This window comes from Thunnus maccoyii, chromosome 24, assembly GCF_910596095.1.
Source record: "Thunnus maccoyii chromosome 24, fThuMac1.1, whole genome shotgun sequence".
Classification (NCBI taxonomy): Eukaryota; Metazoa; Chordata; class Actinopteri; order Scombriformes; family Scombridae; genus Thunnus; species Thunnus maccoyii.
In genome coordinates this window covers 16,146,797-16,166,832 of record NC_056556.1, presented here as the reverse complement: position 1 = coordinate 16,166,832, position 20,036 = coordinate 16,146,797, and the positions used below count along the sequence as shown (strand labels likewise).

General features: G+C 40.4%; 2 protein-coding genes across 5 annotated transcripts in view; one reads left to right on the top strand and one right to left on the bottom strand.

The window, feature by feature from the left end:
• Positions 1–9,999, top strand: part of abcc4 (ATP-binding cassette, sub-family C (CFTR/MRP), member 4) — a 35,550-nt gene extending 25,551 nt beyond the window's left edge. Inside the window, exons 22-31 of the mRNA XM_042405284.1 lie at positions 86–205; positions 343–453; positions 690–790; positions 1,762–1,953; positions 2,043–2,198; positions 4,190–4,279; positions 5,424–5,596; positions 6,174–6,279; positions 8,881–9,015; positions 9,094–9,999. Of these exons, the coding sequence (XP_042261218.1) occupies positions 86–205; positions 343–453; positions 690–790; positions 1,762–1,953; positions 2,043–2,198; positions 4,190–4,279; positions 5,424–5,596; positions 6,174–6,279; positions 8,881–9,015; positions 9,094–9,183 (1,274 nt within the window). The 3' untranslated portion in view covers positions 9,184–9,999. The remainder of the gene's footprint in view (positions 1–85; positions 206–342; positions 454–689; positions 791–1,761; positions 1,954–2,042; positions 2,199–4,189; positions 4,280–5,423; positions 5,597–6,173; positions 6,280–8,880; positions 9,016–9,093) is intronic.
• Positions 10,000–10,126: 127 nt separating this feature from the next.
• The window catches only part of LOC121892305 (ATP-binding cassette sub-family C member 4-like), a 27,221-nt gene continuing 17,311 nt past the window's right edge, over positions 10,127–20,036 (bottom strand). For all 4 annotated transcript variants that reach the window (XM_042405283.1, XM_042405280.1, XM_042405279.1 and 1 more), the window contains exons 10-31: positions 19,288–19,377; positions 18,898–19,089; positions 18,556–18,650; positions 18,136–18,222; positions 17,645–17,741; positions 17,100–17,318; positions 16,650–16,787; positions 16,432–16,469; positions 16,218–16,342; positions 15,937–16,083; positions 15,534–15,613; positions 15,262–15,412; positions 14,970–15,089; positions 14,737–14,847; positions 13,533–13,633; positions 12,976–13,167; positions 12,706–12,861; positions 12,166–12,255; positions 11,902–12,074; positions 11,523–11,628; positions 10,838–10,972; positions 10,127–10,668 (exon numbers count right to left, since the gene is read on the bottom strand). In XM_042405283.1, the coding sequence (XP_042261217.1) occupies positions 10,651–10,668; positions 10,838–10,972; positions 11,523–11,628; positions 11,902–12,074; positions 12,166–12,255; positions 12,706–12,861; positions 12,976–13,167; positions 13,533–13,633; positions 14,737–14,847; positions 14,970–15,089; positions 15,262–15,412; positions 15,534–15,613; positions 15,937–16,083; positions 16,218–16,342; positions 16,432–16,469; positions 16,650–16,787; positions 17,100–17,318; positions 17,645–17,741; positions 18,136–18,222; positions 18,556–18,650; positions 18,898–19,089; positions 19,288–19,377 (2,661 nt within the window). In that variant the 3' untranslated portion in view covers positions 10,127–10,650. The remainder of the gene's footprint in view (positions 10,669–10,837; positions 10,973–11,522; positions 11,629–11,901; positions 12,075–12,165; positions 12,256–12,705; positions 12,862–12,975; positions 13,168–13,532; positions 13,634–14,736; positions 14,848–14,969; positions 15,090–15,261; positions 15,413–15,533; positions 15,614–15,936; positions 16,084–16,217; positions 16,343–16,431; positions 16,470–16,649; positions 16,788–17,099; positions 17,319–17,644; positions 17,742–18,135; positions 18,223–18,555; positions 18,651–18,897; positions 19,090–19,287; positions 19,378–20,036) is intronic.

Here is a 20,036-nt window from a genome sequence, read left to right as displayed (position 1 = left end):
GTTGATTCTTATCAGCAATAGAAACTGTAAACCCGTTAGTGGTTTCTGACACGTCTCATCTCCGTCTGTGTCGTCTTCCCTGCAGCTCGGAGTCCAGTCTTCTCCCACCTGTCTTCGTCTCTTCAGGGCCTGTGGACAATCCGAGCCTTCGGAGCAGAGGAGCGCTTCCAGAAAACCTTCGATGCCCATCAGGACCTGCACTCAGGTTGTCAGCATCAACACTTTGAGACTCACTGTTCAGCATCCAGCTTAAGAAAAGGACTGTTAAAGGATTTATAGAAACCAACAATCGATATGACACTTCAGTGTTCCATTAACACATCACTTCCTTGTTTTGAACAGAGGCCTGGTTCCTGTTCCTGACCACGTCTCGCTGGTTCGCCGTCCGCCTCGACGGCATCTGCTCCATCTTTGTTACCATCACCACATTTGGCTGCCTGCTGCTCAGAGACCGTGAGGAGGAGCTTTTATCTTTTAATGTTGAACACTGACTTTACACAGCTGTCCACCACAGTGTCTTATCTTGATATCACCACTAGGGGACACCAGAGTCTCATTTATTTCATAGTGTTAGACTATGTGAGGTACTGTGGGGGTCAGCAGATGTTGACTGAAGATTTGACTGTTTGTGATGTTAAAAAGGTCAAGTGCATGTCTTTGTAAAATATCAAATGTTTTTTTCCTCACAGAGCTGGATGCTGGCTCCGTGGGTTTGGCTCTGACATACTCTGTCACGCTGATGGGTATGTTCCAGTGGGGCGTCAGGCAGAGTGCTGAGGTGGAGAACATGGTAAGATTTTGTCTTTGATTTTTATGGTGATATTTTATGGGATGTGTGTAATTTACTGAACTGAGTGAGTCTTGACTATTCAGATCTTTAGGCTTTGGATCACATTCAGGTGCATAAATCGTCAAAATGTCAAATGTTATTCATAGTTCCATTATATCTGTCAAAACAGACATTCTCTGACACAAAACTCACCATTCATCCCTCAGAACAAATGTTTAAGAGGGAAAAGCAGAAGCATGAAGTAAAAATAAAATGGGAAAGAAATGCACACAAATAAACTCATTCAACCTCAGTGCTGAGACACACTGGTTCTTTAATTATCTTACATTAAACTAATCATTACATATACTGTCCTTACATGGACACATCTATTCACACATTTAAAAATCAAATACAAAGGGTGGGTTTGCCAGTTTTATACACAGTAGAGCTGCAACAATCAGTCGATTAATCAGTTAGTTGAGCAACAGAAAATTAATTGGCAACACTTTTGATAATCTAATAATTTCTTAAGCAAAAATTGAAAAAAAATATCACTGATCACTTCCAGCTTTATAGTTTCTGGTTTCATTCTCTTCTGTGATAATAAACTGATTATCTTTGGGTTTTAGACTGTTGGTCAGATGAAACAAGACATTTTTAAAAGTCACCATGGGCTGTAGAACGTTGGACATTTTTCAAAATTTTCTGACATTTTACAGACTACATGAATTAATTGAAAAAATAATCGATGAATTCATCTAATGAGAGTAATCGATAGTTGCAGCGTTCACTTTATGATGAGATGATCTCAAAGTTTAATTGAAATGTCATATTTATACATATCACAGTCCTGTTAAACTCTTCAGGTAAAATGTTGTCAGGTTACATATGAAGACAGAAGTGTGTTTGACCTCCAGGTTACAGTCTGGAGCTGAGCTGGTGTCAACTGTACTATACAAATGTGTCTACTGCATTTCTACTGTCCTCAGATGACATCAGTGGAGCGAGTGGTAGAGTACACTGAGCTGGAGAGTGAAGCACCCTGGGAAACCCAGAAGCGTCCTCCTCCTGACTGGCCCAGCAAAGGCCTGGTGACCTTTGACCAGGTCAGCTTCTCCTACAGCGCTGATGGACCGAAGGTGCTGCATAACCTGAAAGCAATGTTCCGACCCAAAGAAAAGGTCAGACATGTTTGTCTCCAGAAGACCTAATATATTTCATTTGACATAATGTCAAGCCTAAGCTGATGATGTTCTCTCCTGTGTGTCAGGTTGGCATTGTGGGTAGGACGGGTGCAGGGAAAAGCTCCCTGGTCTCAGCTCTGTTCCGCCTGGCAGAGCCACAGGGAAAGATCTACATCGATGGAGTTCTGACCTCTGAGATCGGCCTCCATGACCTGCGCCAGAAGATGTCCATCATTCCTCAGGTAAACATCAGCTGACTGTGCTCAAACTGAGAGCACAGGATTTGTGCCATGACCAGACTCGCAGCCCAGATCATTTCAGACTTCTGAGTTTACATTCTTGGTTACAGTCTGCTTGTTTATCCCATGATATGATCTTTATTGACGATTTTAGTTTATTTTGGAGTCGCTCACCCTTTCATAACAGTGATGGCATTCACCCCAGGTGCATCTGGCGTGCGTGCCCTCATAGCCAATATAGTTCAAATCACACCAGGCAGTTGATAGTGTGATACCCAGACTTTTTCATGGTCCAATTCTGCTCCATATGCCAACTCCTCCCTTCAATCTACCCTGTCACAATTAGGCTTATATATAGAGGCTTTCAGATATGCAATCTTAATGTTTGTAGCCTCACTCCTAAACTAGATGAAATTAAGCTGCTCCTGGTGGACTCAAAAGCACATATACTGGCTATCTCTGAATCATGGTTAACCCCTTGTATCCCCAGTAGTTTTCTTTATATTGAGAATTATCACTCTATCACACAGATAAGCCTGGTGGTGGAGTTGCAATCTATGTGACACAAAAATATAACCACAGATTTTGTGAAATCAAAACATTGTCTTAGTCCTTCTTCCTAGTTGTAAACTTAACAAATAAATATGCAACCAGTTATTGTCACCTTCAAACCTCCACATGTGAGTTCAGCCCTGTATTTGTTACAGCTTAGTGATGCTTTTTAAGTCTGTACAAATGAAGCAATGTATTATACTGGGTGACATGAACTGTAAACTGTGACTGAAATGATAAGTCCTCTAAACCTTTCAAAGTCCGTGCTACAAAGCTGTGTGTTTATCAGTTAATCACAGACCCAACTAGAATTGGAAATACAAAATGTTCAGTTTTGGATCTTATATTCACAAATCAACCTACAATATATTGATTGTCTGCTGTCGTCCATACAGCATCCTCTTGTATTTGCTATCAGGAAAACAATAAAGACACAACAAGTAACTTGTAGAATTCCAAAATCTAAACTGCATGCATTTCACACACAAATCAGGCTAATTGATTGGAGTGATGAATTATCACTAGATTAAACCTAAGCTATTGTTTCTAAGGTATTCATTTGTACTATCGACTATATTATTGACTTCTCTCCTCTTCACTTGGCTCTATTTTTCCAAGACATAACTACGTAAAAGTAAGTAGAATAAATGAATTAAACCCAATACCTACCTCATTTTTCTGTACATACACTACAATTTAAACATTTACACAAATATTTCCTTGTGAACGAAAACTGCTTGTATTTTTTTGCTAAATGCTGTATTCTTTTATTGACAATTCACTCTTAAAAATAGAGGTTTCAGCCCATATATATGAAGAATATTCTTTGTTTAACTTTTATTCTTTGCCCGTCTTATTTTTGTAATTCTCTTGTCTTCACTGTTGGATGGCAGGAAACTTGCTGGAAAACATTTTCTAAACAGAGTCAGGCTCACAACTGGTTATGTTCTACATTATTCTGCTGTTTGTTCCTGCTAGAAATCAAATGAAATGTGCTGTTTGACCAGCACAGTATGTGGAAATGACTGAGACTGAATATGTAGACCCAAAACAAACTGGTATTTTGATCCTTTACAGACAAACGGCTCTTTGTTCTGTAGCAGCAAATCAGCCATCAAAGCAGGAAGGTCTCGTGGTATTTTTTGGTATTTTTTTCCCTATAAATTGTGGATTAGGTTGCTTTGTGGTGTCGGGCTAGAAAGAACTGACAAGCTTTTGAAAGTGGATTATCCATCACAGGAGACAAATCTTACAAAGCTTTATTTTGGCCACTTAATGATTTTAATGTGCTCAAGTGCTTGTTGACACTCTTTAAAGTCTACAGGGATTAATCAGAAATATGTCACCTCAACCTCTAAAAATACTTAAATAGTTTCGGATGTAGACTTTAATTCATTTTTTTCAAGTAGAGTAACCTCTGATGTTTCCCTCCTGTTCTCCAGGACCCGGTGCTGTTTACTGGCTCTATGAGGAAGAACCTGGACCCTTTCAACCAACACACAGATGAAGAACTGTGGAACGCTCTGCAAGAGGTCAGTCACACCGTTATCTAGAACAATACCCCTCCTCACACCTTGTAAAAGACGAGCTAAAGCAGTAAAGACAACTTCAGTGACTTGAGTGATGAGGCAAAATTGAAAATGTAATAATTAGGAAATAGAAAAGTGAAGAAAAAAATGCAGCAGGATGTTGACTAAAGTTCCCAACTGAGCAGCAGTCTGAAATCTAACATCTTCCACTCACATGTCTGTTTTTATTGATACCTGGAGCCTCAAAATGCTGACTGGCTAATTTCCAAGAGAGCACCAATACAGAACATTAGGGACGAATGATCTGAATAAACTGCCCTCTTCATGACAGGGTATTTAATGTAGTACTACAATTAGGTAGTAAAATGTAGACAATAGAAATAAAATAAAACAACCGTAGTAATAAAACAGATGAGACCTGTTGTGTAATAAACAGTTTAGAGAAGTCAAGCCTCAAATCTTCAGGCAGGGAGTGCAAAAGCCCGGTCACCTTTAGATTTGAGCCGGGATTTACAGGAACAGCCAGAAGGGCCTTACCTGAAGATCTGAGGCTGAAGATCTGAGGGAGTAATAACTCAGCAATGTAGCATGGAGCTAAGCCATGAGGTGCTTTAAAAGTTGTCAGTAAAATGTCAACATCAATTGTAAAACTGAGTGGTAACCAGTGAAGAGAGGCTCTAACAGGAGTGATATGATCTTGTCTCCTGGTATTTGTTAGAAGCCGAGCAGCTGCATTTTGTACCATCTTGAAAGCATAAGATCCTTTTTTTTAGCTTAATCCTGAATCCAGTGAATTACAATAATCCAACTGAGATGATATAAAAGTATGAGAACATTTTCTAGAATCAAACCAAAAACTGTTTATGGATAAAACAACCAGAAAAGAATGTCTGTTTTGGTTAAAACAGTAACTTAAATGCCTCACAAATCAATGTAGTCACACTGATGCAAAAAAACTTATCTGTAATAAAGAAGACCTGCTCATTGATTTTTATTATCGCCCTAACAATAGCATGACTAGTCTGCCCCACAATGTTTCAGTCCTCACAGTCCTGTCATTCTGTAAGCTGCAGTTTGTCGTGTCATGGCATGGAGCAGTAGACTTCTGTACTAATAACATGAATCCCTGTCTCCGTGTTCCCTGCAGGTCCAGCTGAAGAGCGTGGTGGAGGAGCTGCCTGGGAAGCTGGAGACGGTTCTGGCAGAGTCGGGCTCCAACTTCAGCGTGGGCCAGAGGCAGCTGGTGTGTCTGGCCAGAGCCATCCTGAGGAAGAACCGCATCCTCATCATCGATGAGGCCACAGCCAACGTGGACCCCAGGTACCACCTACACAGCTCTCCTCATTGGCAGCAATTGTAGGGAATACTCTTGTCGATTTGTTTTCCATCCTTGAAGGGAAATTTGACACATTCTGCACCTAAAATCATGGCCTGTACCAAACAGTCAGCTTCATAACAAGTACCATTGTTCCAAAACCTGTTTACTTAGTGTTCCTGGAGGAAAAGAGTATATCCACTAGGCACCAGATCCAAGCTGAATCACCCTTAGCTGACCCTGGAATATCATCCTCAAGAACTTCTGATTTTGCACATTAGTATAGTGGTGACACTCAAGGAGGTTAATATACTGTATATTGTTAACGTGAAGATCATAGCAGAAAATCCAGCAGTGGCAAAGCTCTGTTACTTTGTCTTTGAAGCTATTCTGCCTGTAAGAAAATGGAGGTATTTTTATTTGGGAGTGTTAAAATTCATGAAAATATCCAGATAGTCCATCTTCTGTAAACTCAGTATGTTCTAAATTCAAAAGATCACGCTACCAGGAAATGCTGTTTTCTTATGAAAGACTTTATTCATGTAATTGTGTGTGTCATTAATGTGTGCTCTGTGTCTGCAGGACAGATGAGCTGATCCAGAAAACCATACGAGACAAATTCAGAGAATGCACCGTGTTGACCATCGCTCATCGTCTCAACACCATCATAGACAGCGACCGGATACTGGTGAGTCCTCTTCACCTCACTGATACCAGCAAACAGTACTTACAGAACTTCTTAGAGCACAGGATTCACACTCAGCAGTCAGTTTATTAGGTACACTAGGTTTTCTGCAGAGTGCTGGAGGAGTAGAGCTCACATGGCTCAGAGTGTCATTGAGTATTAGCTGTTCGGTACTGAAGTGGAGATGGAAAGTGGTAATCAGTGGTTTTATATGGAGTTGTGTGCTGGAACTATCTACAGTCAAGTCACAGCAGCTACAATGTTCACACTTTGACCACAGTTTTGTGTTTTGAACTTTTCCAAAACATTTCATCCCTTACCTTCAATAAGATCTGAAATTGTTTCACTATTACTGATGGGTAAGTGCACTCTGCTGTACCTGTAAACACCTCCACAGTGCTGTCACATTACAACTAGTTTGTCAGGTCTGCCCACATATGTAAAAACAACAATTAGTGGTTTTATATGAAGTTGTGTATTGGAACTATGTCTTGATGAACAGCAGCAGTGCTTGTCTTTAGCATCATGGAGTCTCGTCACATTGAGCCTGAACAAAGACTCCAAAACCACAATGACATATCTGGCAACCCACGTTTGTGGGACACTCTGCACTCTAACACTGGGCAGATGTTGTTCATCAAGAAGTAGTTGAAGCACAAAACTGTTCTCCCTTTTGTTTATGGGTTAAACAAAATTATAATGTGTCAATTAGTGATTTTTTAGGTTAGTGTGTTTTTTTCACCCTGGACAGAGCCAGGCTCACCGTCTCCTTGCCTCCAGTTTTTATGCTAAGCTAATCTAGCAATGTCCTGACTGCAGCTCCCTATTTAACACACAGACAGAGTGATATCAGTACTTAGGTTGAAAACAAAGCACTAAAGTGTATTTTCCAAAATGCTGAACTATTCCTTAAACTCAAGTGTTTAGGCTGCAAGACAGAAGGTAGTCTTACACTACTGACTGTCAGTGACACTCTTCCCTGTATGAAGTCTGTACTACTGCCAGCACTCAGCTGTCCTCACAGTCTTTATTACATTTCACACTGGCTTAACACAAAGCTGAACAGCAGTTGTTTAACGTGTGTTTCACCTCTGGCCACACCCTGAAGCACTGACGGGTGGTCAGTAGTGCGCTCCGTCGCACCTGTGAATTTAGTTTTAGCTGCCATCCAGCAGTGGAACTTGTCACCTTGTAGCACTGATGTAGCTGTGTAGTCCAGGTGTGGTCAGTTCACTCTGACATCTGCTGACTGAGACAGCACACTGAGTCACTTCTCACACATTACTGTGGTGCACTACAAACTGATCAACAGCCCACAAGAAACTCTCTTCAACCATGTTTTAACGAGCTGACAATGGATTAGTTTTATTACAGTCTTAAGATATTATTGCATGTATTAGCTCAACTAATTACTAGTTGTTCAACAGCCACTATACTGACATCCCATCTCCTCTTTCCTGGCTGAAAGAGAAATGCTGCCAGAGGACACTAAAACCTGTTGAACAACTAGTAATTAGTTGAGCTAATACATGCAATAATATCTGAAGACTGTAATAAAACTAATCCATTGTCAGCTCGTTAAAACATGGTTGAAGAGAGTTTCTTGTGGGCTGTTGATCAGTTTGTAGTGCACCACAGTAATGTGTGAGACTCAGTGTGCTGTCTCAGTCAGCAGATGTCAGAGTGAACTGACCACACCTGGACTACACAGCTACATCAGTGCTACAAGGTGACAAGTTCCACTGCTGGATGGCAGCTAAAACTAAATTCACAGGTGCGACGGAGCGCACTACTGACCACCCGTCAGTGCGGCCAGAGGTGAAACACACGTTAAACAACTGCTGTTCAGCTTTGTGTTAAGCCAGTGTGAAATAGTGTGAAATGTAATAAAGACTGTGAGGACAGCTGAGTGCTGGCAGTAGTGTCACTGACAGTCAGTAGTGTAAGACTACCTTCTGTCTTGCAGCCTAAACACTTGAGTTTAAGGAATAGTTCAGCATTTTGGAAAATACACTTTAGTGCGTTGTTTTCAACCTAAGTACTGATATCACTCTGTCTGTGTGTTAAATAGGGAGCTGCAGTCAGGACATGGCTGGATTAGCTTAGCATAAAAACTGGAGGCAAGGAGACGGTGAGCCTGGCTCTGTCCAGGGTGAAAAAAACACACTAACCTAAAAAATCACTAATTGACACATTATATCTTTGTTTTGTCCGTACACAAAAGTGAGAACAGTTTTGTGCTTCAACTACTTCTTGATGAACAACATCTGCCCAGTGTTATAGAGTGCAGAGTGTCAGATATGGTCAGTGAGGTTTTAGTATGAGTCTTTGTACAGACACGGTTATCTCACTGTGACCAGACTCCACGATGCTGCATCCAGCTGCTGTTCATCAAAATAGTTCCAACACACAACTCCATTTAAAACCACTAATTGTTGCTCTTATGTTTGTGCACAGATCAAACAAACTAGATATAATGTGACATCACTGTAAGAGGGGGGTTAACAGATCCGATAGGAGGTTAGGGATGAAATGTTTTGGAAAAGCTCAAACACACAAAACTGAGCTGTGACTTGACTTGGCTGGACCTGGTTTTGTCTCCAGGTTCTAGATGCAGGGAGAATCCACGCCTATGATGAGCCTTACACCCTGCTCCAAGATCCAGACGGCATCTTTTATAAAATGGTGCGGCAAACTGGCAAGCAGGAGGCAGCCGCTCTACTAGAGGCAGCTAAACAGGTGAGTGTTACTCTTAAAAAGTCTTTACACACATTTTACAATGTGAAACATTTCTGACTCAGCAAAAATGTCTTTCAGGCTTATGAAAGTGGAAGCCGTCCAAACCTAACAAACGGACACGTACAAACTGCAGACGGCAACTTGGTTATCTTTGAGACGGCTCTGTGAGCTCAGGGAGGCTTTGACTGACCGCTTTGCCAGAAGGCTGCAGAAAGTGCCTGGGCTGTGTGACGCCCCCGAAAGCACAGAGGGCTTTGATAGAAAGCCATCATCCACTCCAGCTGGTGAAGTGACGACCTACAGCGGCTCCGGCCTCAGTGTGGCCTTGAATGGCTTTGAATGGCTGAGCCAAATATACGCACGTTACGCTGTTTCCCTTCAAGCTGAGAGCTTGGAAATCACTGCTGTAAAAACTGACATAGATCACTATATTTATTTTCTATGCCTCATATTTATCACATGTTAAATTGCTGCTCACTATACTGATGCCTTTAAGAAATTTTAAATGACCGCATGATCCTTAAACAACTAAGTGCCTTGTTTCAGATTTGTACATTTTAATTTAACCAGTGACAGTGTTTATACATCTCTATCCAAAGTTAAAGTTGCCTTTGTGTTTGTAAATACGAGTAGGCGTTGTTGCACAAGATTAATGATAATCAAATTTCACAGCCGCATATGTTTCTGCAATTTCAGTCAAAATCTGTTTTTGTATGTTTATGTCTTGAAATTTACTGACCTATGAAAATGTGTTGTTCTAGCCTTCAGGAACAGTAAAAAGGTGACGTTATATAAAAAATATTCCCACCTTGTAGTGAGTTTACTGGGAAGAAGATCAAGTGGCACTCTGGATATAGCTGCTACTACAGAGGTGGACACTGTTGAATAACATGCGTTAGTTTCATTGTTCAAATCTTGTTCATATATTCTAATACATGTTTTTTAAATTTGGCATCTGACATAAAACCTGTTCTGCTCTTTCAACTTGAATATTTTTGTTGTGTTAAATACTGTAAACACCTGTAAATGTTACTTCACTGATATTTGCCATGATGGGTTCAGCAAATAGCTTGTTATTATCTAATAAGATTAAAAACAGTACTGACAAGAATAAAAAATAAGTCACTTTTATCAGAAAAAGGATGTACAAAACAAATGATGCATATTGTGACAGTTTGTATTACAATTAAAAGTACAACACCATCATGTCAACATGAAGTCTCACAGGTTGGACTTTACAGTTTGGTACAAATCAGATTCACTGAATCCTGAAAATGTTTAGTTAAAATGAGAACAGTAACTACAGACCTCACAAACATCACTCATTTGCACAGCTGTGTGACAAGACAGGCTGTTTCACATGTAACAATGAGATTTTTTTTATTTTCTCCACTGCTCCAGAAGTAAAAATTCAATGTCCACTTTTCCCTGCTCTCAATTATTGTTTCTAACTGTTAGCGAGTAGATTTTTGTTACAGAGTACAAGTTAAAGATTTGCGTCTTCTTGTTTATGAGTGTGATGGACGGCCTATGTTTCCTTCAACGAAACAATGCTCGGGTGTTCTCGGATTCTACTTACATCTGAAAACTGGAGTGTGTCTTGTTTCAAAATCCTCTTCCATCAGCTTCAGGCTGTCAAGACTGCTGTGTCGCCTGCAAAAATGTAAAAAAAAAAAAAAAAAAAAGATCAAACTCTGGCATTACAAACAAGCCTGTTTTTTTACTAATCAACTATGTAACATTTAACCAGATAAACATTCATATTTTAAAATGACAAGAACATTTTTAATGGCAAATAATCAAACACTGGAGCTCAGCTCACCTTCCTGGCTGACTCCAGCAGGGCCGCTGCCTCCGCCCGGCCGGTCTGTTGCACCATCTTGTAGAGAGCACCCTCTTTGTTCTGCAGCAGTGTGTAGGGACAGTCCAACTCCTGGATGCTTCCACTGTCCAGCACCTTAAAGGAGGATAAAGACCAACTGTAAACATCAGTTTAATGGACAGATGTGTTGAACTTACAGGATTGTGTCTCTGTGGCATTAATGTAGATGAAGCATTCTCACATGCCACAAATGCAGGACAAATTAAATTTACTGTACTTCACAAAAACATCAATTCAGACCATAAAAAACTTCAGGTAAGTCAAATATAAACCAAATGCAAAATCAGCAGTACAAGTGCGAGACACAAACTAGAATCATTTATGCAATAATGAATCTGAAATAATGGATTTACAAGATAAACTAGTTTCCAAGTCATGTGATAATCATCATGTCCATGCAGCTCTAGGTAGATTATTATGATGAGTAGTATTAAGTACTATTTAAAGTAAAATAACTCACTTTGAACAATCTGCACTATGGTTTATCTTCATCATCTTTAAGTTATACTGTGGCAAGCTGACAAGTTAAATATATATAGATGGAGTTGAGCATTAAGCTAGAACAAAATAATGTAAAACTATCTACATTACATAAGGTTTCACTGAGACAGAAGAGAGGACTCACCAGTATCCGGTCGCTGTCTATGATGGTGTTGAGACGATGAGCAATGGTCAACACGGTGCATTCTCTGAATTTGTCCCGTATGGTTTTCTGGATCAGCTCATCTGTCCTGCAGACACACAGTAACAACAAAAAAAGGTCATTGGTAGAATTGAATCGGAGAATGATGTTTAAAATAAAATAAATAATGTCCAGACTCAATATTTGTAGTGGAGACTTTGAAGGAATTTAAGTGTATTTTCCTTGTATGTGTTCACATGCTTGGCCAATAAAGCTGATAGTTGTAGCCATGACAGTAAACAAAGCTTCAGATATGGATCTTACTGCAAAGGCTATCTGAGGCCAGAGACCTGTGAGTCGTGCATGAGGTTGTCTGCAGTACCTGGGGTCCACATTGGCTGTGGCCTCATCGATGATGAGGATGCGGTTCTTCCTCAGGATGGCTCTGGCCAGACACACCAGCTGCCTCTGGCCCACGCTGAAGTTGGAGCCCGACTCAGCCAGAACCGTCTCCAGCTTCCCAGGCAGCTCCTCCACCACACTCTTCAGCTGGACCTGCAGGGAACATGGACACAGGGTCAGGGAAGAGTGCATGTGTGAAACGATGTGAGCTAATAACTCATGAGTGTGCTGATTGGATACTAGCCTCTTCCAGAGCTTTCCAAAGGGCTTCATCAGTGTGTTGACTGAAAGGGTCCAAGTTCTTCCTCACAGTGTCAGTAAACAGCACAGGGTCCTGAAGAAGACCAACAAGATGGATTTCCTTAAATTCCCAAACTGGAAAATTTTATATTGCATCAATTGAATTATTCAAGAAGGTTATATGGTCAGAATATAAAAAAGACCAGCAATGCCACATTTTAGGTGATGTTAGGGAAGTCGAAAGTATTGGTGGACTAACGTGTTGGTTTTGGTCTTATCATGAGATTTATTGACAACAGCAAAAATACAGAACAATGCCAGTCGTATCTTCTAAATAAAAACATGCTAAATAAGTATGAAAATCCAACTTACTACCAAAAAACAAGGATGTGGCAAAAGAAACCAGAATATTTTCATTGATATGGCATTCCTAATTCTCAGAAAATGAAAAAAAATACATTAAATGGATGTTCTTTTATGTTTTAAAAACCTAAAACATTTTAGGCAAACTGATTTCATGTGGTTGCAGTCAGCTGATGTTTACCTGAGGAATGATGGACATCTTCTGGCGCAGGTCATGGAGGCCGATCTCAGAGGTCAGAACTCCATCAATGTAGATCTTTCCCTGTGGCTCTGCCAGGCGGAACAGAGCTGAGACCAGGGAGCTTTTCCCTGCACCCGTCCTACCCACAATGCCAACCTGACACACAGGAGAGCCAAAGAAACTATGACTGATCATCACCCATAATCTCAGTGCGGCTTTGGATTGGATTTGTGTTGAAAAAGGAGACTGTGGTCATCTGGAATATCTCACCTTCTCGTTGGGTTGGAAGGTGGCACTGATGTCTTTGAGGACCAGCGGTCCATCGGTGCTGTAGGAGAAGTTTACCTGGTCAAAGGTCACCAGGCCTTGGCTCGGCCAATCGGGAGGAGGATGCTTTTTTGTTTCCCAGGGTGCTTCACTCTTTAGCTCTGTATACTCCACCACTCTCTCCACTGATGTCATCTGAGGAGACAAACGGGTCTTTCCAGTTAGCTAATTGTGCTTCCTCGTGTCTTCACACATATATTCACTCCATTTCCTGCTCTCTCCATTATAAGAGCTCCTCCTAAAAACACCAACATACTTTCTGTCTTCGGTTTTTAGAATGACTTTACTTTCATTCATTTGGTAATCTTTCCATAAATCAAAAGCAGCTGGGCTTGCACTAGGCATCATGAGGCCTTTGTATCTATCCATTATTCATCTATCAACATCATTTTAATCATGGAGAACATCATCAAGCCAACGTCACAATTCAATCTCAGCCTTGGTTCAGTTATGTATCCAGTTTGTTACAGACTGAGCCTCTTTACCAAACACTAACTCACCATGTTCTCCAACTCGGCACTTTGCCTCACCGTCCACTGGAAATTTCCAATCAGTGTGACTGCATAGGTCAACACCAAACCCACCTCTCCCGCCTCCAGCCCTAATAAACAGAGACACACACTGAAAATGACTGTGCTTCAGGACACTTTTCTAGACTGAACTGACAACTCATCAGCAGGTCAGTGGGTGTCATTTCCAGCTCTTCTCTCAAACGCCTTCCATTCAGGTTCAATTAATGCTAGACTCACACTAAGCAATGCCTTGGTATCAATGGTGGTTTAAACAATCTCTCCTAAAATATATTTTATTGAACAAACAGATATAAATGTTTCCAGACTCTTAGAGTGCTATGTAGAGTAGAAATACACTACTTGAGAAGTCAATATGGGGGATAGAAGTATAGCATCAAGGTTTTAAAGGGCAAGTAGGACATTTAAATTGTTCAGCCACAGAGACAATTTTCATATTGATTGAGCAGAAATACAGGCAAAAATCAGGGAATGCCAGACCAAATTGTTGTCTGGGTTTATACAAGTGAGATTTTTATAGTATGAGAGAAATTAAAGTATGACTTAGTTTAATTGTTCAACAGTAAAAATATAGGAAGAAAGAGGTACAATTATTGAGGAAGGAATATCATTTTCAAAACAAGTTTTCTGTTTTTAGAAAAAAAAGAAAATTTTAACAAATTCAACCTCCAATAGGTAAAGGATTCAAAGGAGGTTCCAAAAGAGAACTGGTCTAACACATCTTGTAGTACAAGTAAAGATAACTAGCACGTTAATACAAGGCTGTGCAACATACAGCAATATGTCATCTGCATAGAGAGAGATCTTGTTAAATGTATTGCATGAATAGATTCCACAAGTGGCTTTATGGCCAATGTGATCAGAAGTGGATATAAGGAACAACCCTGTCTAGTGCCCCTAAAGCAGTCATAAATTTGTAATTAATTATGCAGAAGGTTTTAGTTATCTAATAAATGACAATTTTCTAAACCAAACAAGTAAGGCCATTTTACCAGGTTAATGCCTTTTCAGCTTCATGTGATACAACAAAAAGATTGTCCTGACTGGAATATAATTCATTATATTGAGGAGATGTCTCAGATTATGGAGAGGATTTCAAAACAATCTCTTATTACAGTAATAAGACTGCACTGATCTAAGAAGCTTAGCTGTAAGATAAATGAACAGTCCTTACCGTCTCTGAGTAAGAGGCAGCCAAATGTTGCAACGATGATAAATATGGAGCAAATGCTGTCCAGGCGAAGTGCAAACCAGCGGGAGGTCATCAGGAACAAAAACCATGCCTCTGAGACAAAAGTAAGGAACAATAATAATTACATTCTTCTTTGTCAGTTGCAAATCCAACTTTACATCAGCTGTCAGGTTAAAATGTTAAACATTAAAACAATATTAACAGTAAAGGAGAACCTGAGTGACTGTCCTGATGTGTGTCAAACGCTTTCTTTAACCTGTCCTCCGCTCTGAAGGCTCGGATCGTCCACAGACCCTGAAGAGATGAAGACAGATGGGAGAAGACTGGACTCCGAGCTGCAGGAAAGATGACACAGAGGGGGTGAGATGTGTCAGAAGCTGCTAATGGCTTTAAAGTTTTTCAGTTATTCATCAGTATCAGTTCTCCTTGCTTTGTGTATTTAAAAAGCTCAGTTTACATATTCATCTGCCAAAATAGTGTAATTAGTGCAAGAATGCATGAACATACTTGTAGACTCGAGACGTTTAACATCTCGTGATGTCTGGAGGTAGAAACGCCGCAGGTACAAGAAGATAAAAAGCAGAGGTATGACAGCGATGAGGATGTGAGGGATGACTGACGCCGCCACAGCAACCACGCCAACATTCTGTAAAAATAACTACAACAAAACGAGCATCTCACTCAGAGGAATACTGAGAAAGTTAAGAAAAACAAGATCTTGTCAAAAGTCAATAAACTGCAAAAACAGTAGTCTTCATCTAGTGGTTTTAATTTCTCACTTGATAGAAGTCCACAAAGGTGATGGGTAACATGGAGTCCATCTGGCTGATGTCTTTGGAAAACCTGTTGAGAATTCTTCCTACAACGCAGGAAGAAGCAAAGTTAGTTAGACAAATACTCTCTGCTCACTTTACCAGCAGGGCTAAACTGCTCCAAGAGGTGAAGCTCACATAAACAACAATTGTATGTGCACTAATTGTATGTGAAACCTGCAGTATATGTCTTTGGAAGATAAACCTAAGGCAATTGACTGCGACTGCAACTGCAACTGGCTATAGGCAGCCTGGTTTACCCCCACATTAGAAAACAACCTAAAAAGGACTTTGGGATGATTTTTAAGTGGATGTGACTCTTTTAACTCTTTAAGTTTAAACTCAAAGTTAAATTCTGACCAGGGCTGACCTATGGGGTTGACATCAAAGAAGCGAACAGGTGTGCGGAGGACGGCACTGAACATGCTGTTGTGGAGAGTCTGAGCTGATCTCACCAACCAATGAAAGATCACTAAACTCCGGGCATAGCCAAAGACCACAGCAGCAGCTGTCAAACCTAAAAGCAAAAGCAGAAAGACTTCTTTAGATCATAACGTTTAACATATGTTTAATCTAAGGACAAGTGCTATTCAGCATGATGGACTTCCTATAGTTAAAAATATTAGATAAATATAAGAATGGAAGGCTTACCTGAATAAATGCCAAGGTAAAACGTGAGACCGAACTGTTGATCTATGCGAGTCCCGTTATTAGCATTATTTTTAAAACTAACAGCATTGGTTGTGCTGTTGAGAAACTGCTCTCCTCCTCTTGCCCTGTTAGTTGACAAGATAAACACATCAGACCAGGCTCACAGTAAAAGTACATCTACATTTAACAACGCTCATATGGATAAAATGCTCACCAATATACCAGCCACCAGTCCTGCAGAATATATGAAACCTATGAATGAATAACAAAGAATAAACCAACATATAGAAACATATTAGCTTTTCAGTGTTTTCATGCCAGCAGGCAATATAGTAGAGCGGGCATCTTTTAGCAGATTTTGAACCAAACTCCTCACTTTTCTGGTTAAATAAAGTTCATGAACAGTAGTAGTAGGACTGAGGCCTGGCTTACCTCGGCTATGACACTGAGCAGGACTATAGCCAACAAGACCAGAATGTTACAGCCCACAGTGAAGTACTTGAGATAAATGTGGCTGCCGACATTTCCTTCAACTCGAGTCTCCTCTGTCATGGTACGAACCGCTTCAACCTGAAATACAAGTAATTACCAATCAATATTTTAAACATGATTCAGTCAAGGAAACAGCCGATTTAAGCGACAGATCTGTACTGCAATACTAGACATACAGGAGTATTTTAACTCATGCTGGTCAAAATGTAAGTTGTGGTGTATGAATGAACCTGTGAAAACTCACCAAAAATCACACTAAAGAAAATGACAAATAAATGAAAGGGAAAATGTTCAGAATACCTTTATAATAAAAAACAAATGAACCACTTGTGCTGTAATTTTAACAGTAGCAATATAATTTTGATTTATGGATCTTGAAAATGTACCTACAGGAAGCTGGTCAGCACAGTTGCCCTCAGGTGGCAGGAGGCTGCTGTATGAACAGTGTGAACCGTGTGAGCAATTCGTCCTCTGGCTGTGTATTGACAGTTTGTCTCGATCAGCTGACCCAGACAATCGCTCCTGCTCCTCCTCGCTTTTCAGCAGGGACACGATGTCTAGGCCAGAACACTGAAGCTCATTGTAGGTACCCTTGGCCATGATATGACCCTAGGAGACACAAAGAGAAAAAAAAAACTCATCAACAAACAGCAATACCTAGAAGTAGAGTTCTGACTTATACTAGCCTCTAAACTTCAAACTGACAGAGCCACGAAGTTAGATTTTGCTTGAAATCTGTGGTATTGCTTTATGGCGCTAAATTGAAGGTGCTGTTCCTGCAGAGCAAACAGAGCGGAAGCTTTCAGTTTGTTGCAATGGCAGATGGTGGAAGGAGTGACTGGTCGATGGAATATGTTTGTTCTCTTTAGAAAAGCACACGTTTAAGAAGCAGTAGTGGGCTTTATCAAAATATTTTCCACTGAGGGAGCACAAACCTCCTTGAGGACCAGGATCTGGTCAGCTGCCCTCAGATGCTGCAGCTGATGGGTGACCAGGATACGGGACTTGTTCTTCAGCAGGCCACAGATACACCTGATCATGAACACAGAGGCAGACATTAAAACTATGTAAATTATCCAAACATTTAAATGCGTGCTGTGTCTCAAAACCATACTACATTTTAAATTCTGAGCAGAATAAAGTATACTCAAACCAGTTGTGATAATGGATCTTGTTCCAATGTGCCGTCAATGGACAGAATTCTCCCACAATACAATGCACAAAGGAAATTTTGCAGTCTATTGTGAAGTTTAATTAATTGCAGTATGATGTCTGATGTCACACATAATGTTATTTCCTCTTTGTATAAAAAGTTTGTTTATCTTTTTGTATTCTAACTGCTAAAACCGTATATGACAACTGGTGTATTATACATACTGTGTAGAATTAGTCTGTATGGATTTGGGACAAAAAAATCGTCACTCACTGTTCAAAAAGATGTTTCCCAACCTCAGCATCCACAGCACTTAAAGGATCATCCAGGAGGTAGATGTCTGCTTCCTGATACACAGCCCTGAAAACACACACACTTCCAGTTTAGTGTGTGGAGTGTTACAACACAGGGAACAAAACTACAGACAGAAATTTTATTACAAGTACAACAAATGTAATAGGCCAATAATCTCAGTAGACTATTTCAGTAAAATTAACAATTGTCTCTTAATTGTGCCAAGAAAAACACTAACTTGTGTACACATGTAGAGTTCAACAAATGTTACCTGACATGTTGCTACTTGTTGCTTCTGATGTTTCCAACTTAGGCATGCAGCCACAAAGCGAAGCCAAATATGCAAAATCAGTTCTCATTAATGTGCCTTCGGCAAAATACAGATAAACGTCCTCTTACCTGGCCAGGTTGATGCGAGCTTTCTGTCCCCCGCTAAGGGTGGCTCCTTTGTCCCCAATTAGTGTCAGGTCTCCATCTGGGAGCAGCTCCAAGTCCTGCACTCAAAGACGATGGAGGTTGACATTGAATACAGCATTCGTCCATGAAACAAAGTTACAATGTGAGACAATAAAAGTTACCAATATTTTTTAAGTTTTAGCTGGTGTATAAAGAGCTGCTCTTTGGCAATTAACAGTTCCTACTCAGTTCTGTTTACAAGCGCAAACACAATATGGCCAGTAGAGGGTGTGCTCCATCACATGAAAGCCTGATAGTGGTTGTGCAACAGTGTTAATATCTCACCTTCTTCAGAGCGCAGGCACTGATGACTCGCTCATACTTCCGGGGGTTCAGCTCTCTTCCAAACAGGATGTTACTGCGGATGGTTCCAGGGAACACCCAGGGCTGCTGGGATGCATAGGTGAGCTGCCCTCTGACCTTCAGTGTTCCAGTTTCATGAGGCAGCTCTCCCAGGACGGCACTCAGCAGGGATGACTAGTGGGAACATGCATATTATGGACATGTGAGACGGATAGAAAGTGACAGTGAATTAAGTCAATGCTTTATCCTTTTGTTACTGCTCAGATAAACTGTGTATTTAAATAAGTTGCAGGCCACATTCCAAACTATTCACATGTAACCTAAGCATGTAAACTAAGCATATAAACTAAGCTTGTTTATACAAGCACTGACCTTTCCTGTCCCCACTGGTCCAATTACAGCCAGAAGTTCCTGTGACCTCACAGTGACAGAGACATTCTGCAGAGATGGAGTGTCTAAACTCTGAAAGGAAAAGACAAAAAAAAAAATGGAGAAAACCATTGTGAGAGAAAAAAATGTTCATTTGTGAAGCAGAGATGTTCAATGTTCAACTTATGAGCTAAGTCTTTTTATCTACAGGGCCTCCAAGGTCTCATACAAGAGATGTTTTAGCTTCATGGCACCAGGCTGGGAGATAAGGTGGTAGCCTTGGATGGGTAACAACAACTGCCTGCATTATTTTCTAATTAGAGTTCATTCTGATACCAAGTGTCCTTGTTTCTCCCCTCCTTGGTGGTGTGACCTGAGAAACTCTATAAGAAGTGATTGTTTTCCTGTTTGTGCTAAGTTTTTGGTATGACTGTATCCATGTGCACACTGTGCCAAAGGCTTCTCTGACATCAGATATTTGTTCTCAATAAACTTCATATATTCAAGTAAGCATCAACTGGAGCATGAGGAGTCTCCAACAATTATTCAACGAATACAAGATTTTCCCTATCAACCATGCAGCTATAACTGGTGTTACTTGACAGATTTGGCATTTATGGCATCATGAGTGGGCCTTTCTGGCCTTTACACTTTGAAATGTACGTTTAAGGCTTCTAGCACAGTATATGAGCACAGCCATGTCCTTTAAAATAACATTACACCACTCTGTGAAATATGACTTTAAGATTAAA